Source organism: Elephantulus edwardii, unplaced genomic scaffold, assembly GCF_000299155.1.
Source record: "Elephantulus edwardii isolate Elephantulus edwardi_28Jun2011 unplaced genomic scaffold, EleEdw1.0 scaffold00202, whole genome shotgun sequence".
Classification (NCBI taxonomy): domain Eukaryota; kingdom Metazoa; phylum Chordata; class Mammalia; order Macroscelidea; family Macroscelididae; genus Elephantulus; species Elephantulus edwardii.
Genome location: NW_006399952.1, coordinates 1798335 through 1811021, shown reverse-complemented (window position 1 = coordinate 1811021; position 12687 = coordinate 1798335). Strand labels below are relative to the sequence as shown.

At 43.8% G+C, this 12687-nt stretch overlaps 1 protein-coding gene across 1 annotated transcript in view; it reads left to right on the top strand.

The window, feature by feature from the left end:
• Positions 1 to 982: 982 nt before the first annotated feature.
• The window catches only part of DCSTAMP (dendrocyte expressed seven transmembrane protein), an 18334-nt gene continuing 6629 nt past the window's right edge, over positions 983 to 12687 (top strand). The window contains exons 1-2 of the mRNA XM_006897169.1: positions 983 to 2011; positions 11866 to 12171. Of these exons, the coding sequence (XP_006897231.1) occupies positions 983 to 2011; positions 11866 to 12171 (1335 nt within the window). The remainder of the gene's footprint in view (positions 2012 to 11865; positions 12172 to 12687) is intronic.

Sequence of the window (12687 nt, the reverse complement as noted above, 5' to 3'; positions counted from 1 at the left end):
TCTAGTGTGTCAGAGACAATGAGGATGGATAGAGAAGGGTTCTGGTGGTTGTTCATAGGTCACTATGAGCTGTATTTGACTCAACAACACCTAATAATTACATGTAAGAAAGCATTTATTTCCATATCTAAAAACGTATCTCTGCCCTCATTAAATTCTCATTAGACACTTTCCCATCAATCAAGGCCGAATAATATCAAATGCATTTTATGTCATTCCAAATTGCCCATGGCTTTCTCTGAGTGCATCATAGACCCAAAGCGGTGTGACCAGGAGGATGTTAGCAGTCCTATTATACCTGCATTTTAATTGTTCTACATCTGGGGGGGGGGATAATTAACTTTCAGAACCAAAAATATCCATATTTTTCTTATAAGATTCTCAGGAGCAAAGTGCACTTGAAGGGTAGAGCTGGAGGATGAGTTGAAGAAGCAGTGATTACACCAAGTTTATTAATACTTATTAGGGGCCAGAAGGTGATGGAAAAGGCATGTCACGGTTTGGGAAACACCAGGAGTGGATTACCCAAAAAAGAGGTTATATTTACTTATATTTACTTACTAATCTATAGTGAACAGATTTACATGTTTCTTATCACATTTGTTGTTATTGTTAGATGCTATGGAGTCAAGTACAACTCATAGGTGACCCTATGATCAGCGGATCTGAACTCTGTCTTATCTGGTGCTATCTTCACAGTTTTTGACACACTAGAGCCCATTGTGGCAGTCACCGTGTCAATCCACCTGGCTGTGGGTCTTCCTCTCCTTCACTGACCCTCCACCCTTTCAAGCATCATGTTCCTCTCCAAGTAATAACCCCTCCTAACAACATGCTCAAAGTGTGTGAGGTGAAGCCTCATCATTCTTGCTTCCAAAGAGCACTGCGGCTGCACCCTCTCCAAGTCATAGGTCTGTTCTCTCGGCCATCCATGGGATGTTCTAACCTTGGGATCTGTTTCACTTTCAGGGACTCAAGGAACATGGGCGTTTGGACCCTCAGCACCAGTATCTTTCTAAATCTTTGGAGGAGCTATGTGTCTCCAAGGAGCACTGGGTGGATGGACTTCATCCAACACTTAGGTGTTTGCTGTTTTGTTGCTTTTCTTATGGCAAGCCTCCTTTCTGTGGTCTTCTACTGGCTTTTGCCACCATTCCTGGTGTTTACTATCTCCTGGATCACCACATGTATACTGCTCTACTGTTCCAAGCACGCTCGATGCTTCATGCTTCTCCTGTTTCTCTCCTGTGGCCTGCGCGAGGGCAGGAATGCTCTGATCGCAGCTGGCACAGGGATAGTGATATTTGGGCACGTGGAGAATCTTTTTCACAACTTCAAGGGCCTCCTGGACAGCATGGCTTGCAACCTATGGGCCAAGAGCTTATCCATACATTTTCCACTTTTGGAAAGGTATATTGAAGCTATTCGGTGGATTTATGGCCTTGCATCTCCACTAAGTCCATTCAATGACCTTATTTCGTGGAACCAGACCCTGGTGGTCTCTCTTTTCAGTCCCAGTGAAGTGGTGAAGGCGCAGCTAAATGACAGCAGAAGCGAAGTCCTGCTTGTGATGTACCGAATGATGACCACCGCCGAAGTGCTGTCCTCCTTCGGTCGGCGGCTGTTTGCTGTCGTGGGGCTCGTGCTCGTCGTCCTCGGCACTGGTCTCTTCATGAAGAGATTTCTGGGCCCCGGAGGCTCAAAGTTTGAAAACATCTATATCACCAGCCAATTTGTTCAGTTTGATGAAAGGGAGCGACTCCAGCAGCGGCCCTGTGTCCTCCCACTGAGGAAGAAGGAACAGAAGACGTACGTTGTCGTCCCATCTTTCTGTCTGACTCCCAAGGAACGGAGAAACCTGGGACTGTATTTCATCCCTGTACTCACCCACCTCTACATCTGGGTGCTGTTCGCAGCCGTCGACTACCTGCTGTATCGGCTCATCTGCTCCGTGAGCGAGCACTTCCAAAGCTTGCCAGAGCTGGAGGTGCACTTGAAACTACACACAGAGGTAGGTGCCCATGAGCACTTGCAGCTTGTGTGGCTATTTGCTTGGCTGTTTTTTCAGGTCATAAAATTCTAAAGGCCAACGTTTTTGTTGGCAGTTCTAAGGTATAGCTGAGATGATTTTATCTCTTGACAATCCCATATGACAGGGTACAGCCCCATATGTTTTCTTGCCTAAAATCTTCATGTTAGCAGGCCGTCAAGTCTTTCTCCTACAGAGCTACTGGGTAGGTGCAAATTGTGGATGTTTTGAGTCACCAGACAAACACCTAACCCCTTGGCATTTTATTTGGCATATAGATGGAGCCCTACAGTTGTAGGCGAAATAGAGTTGAAGTTCTATAGAGTATGGTGCCTTTCTGAAAAACTTTCTGCCACTGTATTAGTTTTCTGAAGGTGCTGTGACAAATCTTCATAATGCATTCTCTCTCTCTCTCTCTCTCTATCTCTATCTCTTCTCCTCCTCCCCCCTAACAAATAAGTTCCAATCCAAAACTCACCCTCTGGTGGGCTTCCAAGCCTATATCTGGCTTATCTTTTTCATTGAGACATAACTGTTGTGTTTGAACAATCAAAGAAGCACAAGTTTCAGGTTAGCAACACAACCCAGTATGGATAATAAACTATTAGGTGGCTTTAAACTGCAAAATTTCATTTTGTCACAGTTCTGGAGTCCCGAAGTCCAAACTCAGAATCACTGGGCTGAACTCAAGTTGCTTGCAGGGATGTACTCCCTCCACAGGCGCTAGGGGGCGACTCTATTCTTTGCTTCTTCCAGCTTCCCATGGTTCTGGGAAACCTGTTCTATTAATTACAGTTACCCTGTGGCTGTTCAGTCCATTGCATCCATTCTGACTCAATGAGTCCATGTGACAGAGTAGAACAACCCCCTAGGGTTTGCTTGGCTGTAGTCATCACAGGAACAGATCTCCAGGTCTTTGTCCCCACAGAGCCTTTTAGTGGGTTCAAACCACCAGTCTCTGAACTAGCAGCCTAATGCTTTACCATTGTGCCACCAAGGCTCCGGGCATGAACAAAAAACCTACGCAAACACCAGTATATTCGGACTCACAGTGACCCTCTATCTGGTTTCTGTTTGTCTCCTGGGGACCGGACCACTGACCCTTCAGATACTGGCCACAAGTAGCATGCTAACTCCAACAGGGCTCATATTTCAAGACTGATTCCCTCTCATCTTCAAATTGGTGTAAGCAGGATTTGAGCCAGGCACCTTCTATGAATGAGAAGTTGTACACATTCTGAGTCTTAAACATCAACATAGAGGGGTATGTAGGAGGAAAAGTGCTGAAAAGTCTCCTAAATAACTGAATAGAATAGGCTGGCACTAGTACCAACCAAGAGCGCTCCTATGTTCTAGCGCTAAGAAGCTGTGCTGTGATCTCTAAGGCATGCACGGTTCAAATCCACCAGCTGCTCCACAGAGGGATGGGCAGTCTCCTCCCACGCGATTAACTGCTTCTAAAAATCCACTGAAGGGTCAGCAATGGGTCCGTCCTGACTCCACAGTACACAACAACAGTAGCAGGTAAGGAGCCGTGGGGCTTTAATATGCTGTGTGTTTGACCTCTAAGAAAAAGATTAACTGTTAGAACCCACTGGATTCTCTGCAGGAGAAGATGGGCAAGCTCCTCCTGTAAAGATTGGTTGTGTTGTTGTATGCTGTCAAGTCAGAACCAACTCATAGCTGACCCTCCAGCTGGTTTTCAGAATTTCTAAATTGTATAGGAGGAGGTGGTCATCTTTCTCCCCAAGAGCAGTAGACGGATTTGAACCACGTGCCTTTGGGTTGACAGCACAACACCTTTCTACTAAGCCCCAAGGGCTCCGTAGACACCACCAACAACAACAAAAAAATGTGAGCATTTTAAACAGAGGACTGAGGTTTTCCAGCCACTACAGCTCTCTTTCTGTTTCAAAACAAGGCTCTACTTCTGCTAAAATGGTACCCAGCTACCTTTGTTCTTTTCTTCCTTTCTTTTTGGTAACTTATTTCAATGTTTCTCATCCTCATTGCTATTATTATTGTTAGATGCAGTTGAGTTGATTGCAACTCAAAGTGACCCAATCTATGTAACCAGATGGAAGCATTGCCCGATTCCAACTCATCTCTGACACGCTCAAACCCATTGTTGCAGTCACTGTGTTAACCCATCTCTTTGAGGGTCATTCACTCTACTTCACCAACTTGCTGCCTTTCTCAGCATGGCCTTCTCCAGGGCTGACCCTTCCTAATAGTGTGTTCAATCAAGGTTTGTAAAATGAGGTCTTATCGTCTTTCCACCCGGGGTACACTCTGGCTAATCCTCCTCCTGACAGATTTTTTGTTCTTTTGGCAGTCCATGAAATAGTCAGTACTCCTACACAGTACCACAATCCAAAGGTGTCAATTCTTTTTCAGTCTTCCTTATTAATTTTCTGACTTTCATTTCCTTATGAGGCTACTGAAAACGCCATGGCTTTGGTCAGACACACCTTAGTCTTTAACTGAGTCCTTGCTCTTTAGCACTTTAAAAAAGTTCTTCACAGATTTTCCCAACTGCTACTTCTATTAATCTCCTGGGACAGAGGCTGGGGTTTAGGGCTCAGCTGGCAAAGATTTTGTTTTAATCTTTGAGCATTTTAAAAAATCAGTTCAGGTGATTCTAAAGTGGGTAGTCTAGTAAATCAAACTTTAAGAAATCCAGAGCACTAGACAGCAAGGTCCTTCCATCCCAGTGATCTACAGCATTGAGCTCCATGTCCTCGCTGGAGAACCAAGCAAGCTAAGAAGCAAGACACAAACTCCATATTTGGCTCTGACTCTCCAGGGATTCACATTTATTTGGACTAGAGGGAAGGAGATCTGGGAGGAGGGGAGCACTGATGCTGGGATCTGATGTGCAGCCAAGATTGAGAACCAGCGTCCTTATCCATCCCCCAAAGGGTAGAACCAGGGGTTTCACCTCTAAATGCCAGAGAGTGATCTGTGAAAATCTTAATTAGCCAAGACAGTCTCTCTCTGAACTAATGCCTCCTGTGTCTTGAGGAATCTGGCTTTCTCTCCTCTATTTTTTTTTCTCTTCTCTTTTCTGTGTTAACAGAGAAGTCAGGGGTGGGGTGGGGAGGGGTTTGATCCTATCTTTTTTCTTTTCCGTTTTTCCTTGTGCTTCTGTTGGTATTTTAGATGGTTTTGACATTTCTATTCTTTCTCTTTTTCTTCTTTAAACCCAGAGAACATGGCATGAAACTAACTAAAGGGGTGTGTGTGTGTGTGTGTGTGTGTGTGTGTTTGTATGCACATTGCAGGCATACTGGGGTAACATGCATAAGAAGGCACTACATGTTTCTGATAATCCTCCTTTTTCAGTTGCAATAGGCTGTTCTGAGGGCTGGAGACATCTTAGTGGGGAAGCTCCTGGAATGTGGCCTGTAGACCCTCCTTTGAAATGCCACTTTCCATTTTTCTCGTTGTCTCGAGGGGCCTGCATGCTCCTGCTTCATCCACACATTCTCTCGCCTTTTATTCTGCCTCAGCACATGCAGCTTCAGCTGCTCCTCCCAAAGCTGGGCTACTCTCAGCCTTGACTACTCAGAGCACTCTGCTTCCCCTGAAGAATTCCCTTAATTACAAGACACCCTGGTGCTCTAGATTATTTGGAGCAGGTTGGATAATGGAAGCAGTACTTCAAACGAAAGCCAAATGAGAATTTCAAATGTGCAGGATCTTGAAGGATGACTGGTATCAAGCCCTTCCCCCCTCCCCATCCTCCTCGTGTATTCTTTGATGCTGCCCGTTTCATCTCTCCCTTCTTCTCTTGTTTGTTTCCCTGTCATTGACACAAGGAGCCCTGGTGGTACAACGGTGAACCATTTGACTGCTGGGAGAAAAGTCGAGGGTTTCGACAAAGACCCAGCGATCTGTTCCGGTAAAGATTTCAGCTCTGAAAATCCTGTGGGGCTGCTCTGCTATGTCACAGGGGATCACTGTGAATTGCAATGGACACAATAGCACCTATCACCAACAGCTTACTTATTTATTTCAGTCAATACGCATGTCTGCTTTGTGAATTCTTTTTTGTTTTGAAAGGGAGCACAATTCATAGCAACACTATGAACAGATCTGAACTCGGTCTTCTCCTGTGTCGTCCTCATTTCTGACATGAGCCCTTTGATGCAGTCACTGTATCAATCCATCTTGTTAATGGTCTTCTTTTCTTTCACCTATCCTCCACCTTTCCAAGCATGATGTCTTTTTCCGAGGAATAGCCTTTCATAACATGTCCAAAGTAGGTGGGATGACACTTAGTCATCTTTGTCTCCAAAAAGCATTCTAGCTGCACTTTCTCCAAGACCTATCTGTTCTTTTGGTCCATGGAATACTCAGTGAGAGAGAAAACGAAGTTCTGTCTTGCATGAAATAAAATTTAAAAGCCCAGAAACTTTATAAAAACAATTTCCTGAAACCTTCCTTTTGGGACATTGCTAGCTGTTGGGGACGCAAAGATGGCCAGACTGTGACTGTTGCCATGAAGGAACTCACATTATGGTGAAGGAGACTCTGTCCACAAAAGTGACTGTAGGGACAAGGCAGTGGAGCAGATGTTGTGAATAGAAGATACTAAGGGACCGTCTCTCAAGCTCACTTCTGCCCAAGCTGAGACTGAGCATGTGCAGCCAGTGCCATGTGACTGGTGGTGCCCTATCTACTCCCAAGATGCCCTTGGATACTCGGTCTTCTCCTTTGCTACAGACTTGCAATGAACGCAGGCCGGAAGAGAAACAAAACAGGTTTTGCCAGTATTTATCTTCAATTTTTGCGTGATTTGAAAAATCACGCAAAATATTTTAAAGGAAAAAGACTATAACTTGAGTTTTGCTGGCCAAATGAGTAAACGCAGTAAGGAACCAGTCATACTTGTTTATTGAGCACCTTAGACATGGCTGGTGTTGGACTACAAGAGCTCTTCAGGAATCCAGAAGGATACTGTAGAGTATGAGACTGGGCAAGCTGAAGAGTCTGTGTGCTTCTTATTCAAGTTCCAGGATTTACCAGCCATGTGGCTCATGAGCTAGTTATCCTCTGAGAGGTTCAGACCCCCCATCTGGAAAACAACAACAGTAAGTATGCCTACCTCAGGGGCAAGAAGTGGTGATCTGTGCCCATAAATCTTAAAAAACTGATGCTATCAAGTCAATACTGTCTCGAAGGAACCCTAGAGGGCAGAGTTGAACTGCCTTAGCATGTTTTCAGTGTTGAAAATTGCTGTTTCCATTCCCAAGAAAGGTGACCCAACAGAATGTGGAAGTTATTGAACAATATCATTGATACCACATGCAAGCAAAATATTGCTGAGGATCATTCAAAAATAGTTAGAACAGGTACATTGACAGAGAACTGCCAGAAGTTCAAGCTGGGTTTAGAAGAAGCTATGGAACCTGAGATATCATTGCTGAAGTCTGAAAGATCCTGGCTGAAAGCAGAAAATACCAGAAGAATGTTTATTTGTGTTTATTGATTATGCAAAGACATTTGACTTTATGGATAGTAACAAACTATGGCTAACTTTGAGGATAATTTAAATCACAGTACACTTAATTTTGCTTATAAAAAACAAGAACAACATACCTAGCCAAGAAGCTATTGTTCCAACAGAACAGGGGAACACTGTATGGTTTAAAACCAAGAAAGATATGCTCTTTCGTTAGGACTGTATCCTCCCTCTAAACCTATTCCATCTCTATACTAAACAAATCATTCTCGAAGCTTGACTCTATGAAGAAGAATGTGATATCAAGATTGGAGGAAGACTCATCACCAACCTTCATTATGTGATGACATAACTTTGCTTGCCGAATGTGAAAGAGGACTACTTAAAACACTTGTTACAGAGGATCAGAGACTTTAATATGGATTACATCTTAACATCAAGGAAACAAAGATCTTCACTACTGGCCATGGAGAAAATATTGAAGTTGTCAATTATTTCATCTTGTTTGGATCCACAAGCAACACCATCAGTACCTTCAGTAAACAAATAAAAAGACATGTTGCACTGGGAAAGTGTACTATCAGGAAGCTCTCCAAAGTACTGAAAAGCAATAATGTCAGCTTAAAGACTGAGGAGCATTTAATTCAAGCCATAGTCTTTCCAATCACCTGCTATGCACCTGATAGTTGGACAGTGAATAAAGATGACAAAGGAAAGATTGATGTCTTTCAGTTGTGGCTTTAGAACAGCATGTAGAGTGTCCACGGACTGCCAAAAGGGCAAACGTGTGGGTTTTGGAGGAAGTGGAGGCTCCTTGGAGGCAAGGATGGTGAACTTCCTATCACATTCTTTGGGCATGTTCATAAGAGGCTATTTCTTCAAAAAAAGAATATCCTGCTGGGAAAGGTGGAGAGTCAGCAAAAGAAAGGAAGGCCTTCGATAAAATGAATTGACACAGTGGCTCAGCTGTGGGTTCGAGTACAGCAGAGATGAGGATGGCACCACGTCAGATAGATTCTGATCTCTTGTTCACAGGGTCACTGTGAGTCATACTCGAGTGCACGTAACAGCAGCATATTGTTACATCTTTCTCCCACAGAGCAGTTGGTGAGTCCAAACCACTGACCTTTCCATCACCAGCAGAGCATTTAATCACTGCATCACCAGGACTCCTTTCCCCCAGTTAAAGACTGTTCACACTTAAAACTCAAACTCACTTCCTGTCACCTGAGATCTAACTCACAGTGACCTTCCATTCCATTTTGTTTTTCAGGTTGAAAACCTTAAGAAGGGGTCTCTCCTTATTCTCAGTTGGTAGGAGCTGATGGATTCAAACTGCCAACCTTTTGGTTAGCAAGGTGACAGACCATGCAGCCTATAAAATCCAGGGAGACAATGCTCCTCTGTTACACAGATCTCTCTGAGTCCAAACCAACTGGAGTCCAGCTAGCATCAATCACATGCCTGTACTGTAGGGCTGTCACGTAGGCTAAACAATCTACTTCACATAAAGTACTGAGTTACAAATGAGTTACATACGCTGCCCAAGGGAGCAAGCTGGGATCAAACCCAGGAATCTTTATGGAAGCAGACTTCCTCATCTTCATTCCTAGAGTATCCAGTAGGTTCAGACCTCCCACCTTTCAATTAGCTGCTGAGGGATCAACCATCGCACCACTAAGGCTTCTCTTTAAGACTTCAGGATATCATTTAATGTCCTGCTCAACATTTTTTAAAAGAGCTTAACTTGTCTTGTGCTTTGCCCTCAACCAGTATCCTACAAATCTGTTGACTCAACCTTTACAAAAACCCCAAGTCTCAACTGCAAAATCCCTGAGTAGATTCCAAGACTAAATAACTTCTTTGTAGACTCAGCCCCTGCTGCTCTCTTATTACAGGATTTCTCATCACTGACTCAATCAATGTATTTGTTTCTTCAATAACATTAAAAAGATTGTGTTCCTTTGCTCTGGGGACATATATCTCTTGGTTTCTTTGTGGGAAGACTGTCTTTTTAAGGAGAGAAAAGAAGCAGCAACAACATGCTTTGCATTCCTTAGGTACGGTGCTAGGGAACTGACAGATGTGCCTTGACATGAGTTCTGAGACTCCAATTGGGGATTTCCAGATTCTCCCCAGGCCCTGGATAGACTTGAGGGACAAGGAACACCTTGTCCTGGTGTCTGGGTGTGGTTGGGCTCTTTGTAAGGAGTTCTTTTCCGTTTGCTGGTCCCAGGGCTCAGTGACTCAGGGGTGATAATAACTTACTAAGTACTCTGGTTCTGTAAGGTTAATGCTCTGTCCCCAAGGTGCTTAATTTTCGCTGGGAGTAGTTTATTCATGGGCAGGATTTGGTCCATTAATTCGTGTTTTACCAAATTAGAAAACAAATCCACCGAGAGATTAAATGACTTTCCCAGGTCAGGGGAAAGAAAGCTGAATCGACACACACTTCCACTGCTGGTGTAGCTCGGCTAGGTGGCTCAATGTCACCTTCTGTCCTCTGTCGGTCCTGCTGAGGGCAACTGGCTTGATCTCAGGCCTCCAGACAGGAAAGAATGCATTCCTAGAGCAACCAAAAGTGAGGAGAAAGTGTCTTATTTTGAAGATCTCACCCTTCCAAAATAATCACAATTTTAGAGTCACCTTAAGGAAGCTATGTTTTCGGGTGAACCTGTCAACTTCAAGGAGGTAACAAGAAGTACTGTCCCTGAAGTGTTCCAAATGAGCCCTGGTAGCTCACAGGATTGATTACATGTTAGGCTGCCAACCCAAAGATCAGCCGTTCGAATCTACCAGCTGCCCCTCAAGAGGAAGATGTGACAGTTTCTTATTGGAAGGGTTTGCAGCCATATAAAATTTAAGAGGCAGCTGTCTCACAAGATTGCTATGAGGTAGAATCTACTTGATGGCAGTGAATTTGGTTCGAATATACAAAACCAGGAGCCTGGTGGAGCAAAATGGTTACATGTTCAGTGCTAACTGGAAAGTGCATGGTGCACTGCCAAACCTAAGGCAACAGTTCAAATCCACCTCTGCGGAGAAAGAGGAACAATCTCCTTCTGTGCTGTTTACTGCCTTTGAAAACTTGCTGGAGGCTCAACTATGATTCAGTCCTCACTTGACGGTACCCAACAACAAGAAGAAACTCTTCAGGTGAAGTATCTGGCAGACTCTTCTCCTGAAGATCATCGTCCCGATGACTCTTTGAGGCAGGTCTGCTCTATTGTAGAAGGTTGCTCCAAGTGGATATCAACTCCATGGCACACAACGAGAACAAGTGCGAGAAAGCTTGAGGAGAACAGAGAGCGCCGTCCTAAGATGCTGCACTGCTGGTTCAAATCCACCAGTGGCTCCTTGAGAGAAAGACGGCCCATCTTCCCCTGCGCAATTTACAGCCTCAGAAACGCAAGGGATGGTCAACAGCCCTGAGTTACTTCTGATAAGGTGGCAATGTAGTTTAAATATTTCCATTACCTTGTAGCTTACTGAAGGGGGGGATGGTCTGTTCTCACTGAAAGTTGTGACTGAGTCTTCAGAGACTATTCTACAAAGTAATCTTCTCCCTAAGTTGAGCTAAGATTATCTTTCATTAGCCCCATGTGTCTGAAAGTATAAAAATAGAGGTTCCATGAAAATACATTATGTGATCAAATTTGTTAGGAAAATTACTCGCTAAAATGAAACGTATATCTCTATTTCAAGACTTCTCAGAACCTTCAGTAATCTAACAGGCATTATGACCTCCCAGGAAGACTAGAGTAAAACTTATCTGATATCTGATGGCCTACTGGCAAGAAGCTGCACTGCAATCCGGAAGGCACATGGTTCGAATCCACCCGCAGGAAGAGGATGGACAATCTCCTCCCCTGTGATTAACTTCCTCTGAAAACCCACCAGAGGGTCAGCTATGGGTCGGTTCTGACTTGACAGTACACAACAACAACAATCTTATTTTTAAAAAAAAAAAAATTGCAAAAATCAGAAGCAACCTTGCCCCCCACGAGTTGGCTTCAACCCATAGTGACCCTTTACCAGGTTTTCTACTCTGTAAATCTTAAGGGGAGGAGAGACTGCCCACCTTTCTCCCCTGGAGCACCAGGTGGATTTAAACTGCTGGATAGCAGTGTAACACCCTACAGATCGGGCTCCCAGAACTCCTTCGAAAAGACTCTGTAGTTATAAACAAAACCCATTTCTTCTTCTTTGTTCCAGGTGAAAAAAAAAAAATAAGCTGATCTCACTGTTTGGACAAAGCTCTTTCCTATCTCAGGATAAATGCTATGGATTCCAGAACAGTATTGAGAAAGATAGACACTGGGTTTTAAACAGTATGTATGGATCTTGATTTCTTTCTTGTTTCGTTTAGGTACAAGGACCCAAAGGCATCATCAATGATTCATCTTTTCATATATCTCTGTTTGAACCCAGCTGTATTCCCAAGCCACAGCTCCTTCTGTCTAAGACCTGGGTTCCTCTCATGATTATTCTTGTGCTGCTGGTAGCATTGGGACTGTTGTCTTCCACCCTTATGCAACTTAAAATCCTGGTGTCGACATCCTTCTACCCGAGTGTGGAGAGGCAGCGCATCCAACACCTGCACACCAAGCTACTCAAGAAAAGAGCAGAGCAGCTGCCAGAAGCCCGAAGGAAAGGGAGTCTGTATCTTACAAAGGTGAGGAGCCAGACAGAGGTCTAACTTCTAATTCAGGATCGTTTTCATTTACAGGACAAATGGAAAAGACATTTCAAAGCACTATCCAGCCTCACATCAAGGCTTACATTCTCAGCAATGGATAGAACAGTTTGGGGGGTAATTAAGGGATGTATTATCTATGCTTGTAATATATAAGCTTAGTTGTAATTTCTTAGTTTCATGAAGACTTGTCCAGAGAGCCTACAAGATAAGCTTTTAAACACTGGTTTAAAGTTAATATGGTCAGTCACATTGCAGAGTGGGTACCAGGAGGAACTGTTTTATTAACAGGTAAAGGGAAATACCCAACAAGATTGCCTCTCCAGGTCAAAAGTAAAGAAATAACACAGAGAGTTGTTGTTTGTTGTTAAGTGTCGTAGAGTCGTAGGCAACACATGGCAACCCTTTGAACGAAAGTCCTCAACACTTGCCTGACTTTTATCCTTTCTCCAGGCTCATAGGGTTTCAGGAGGCAAGTTATTTATGGAAGTGGAT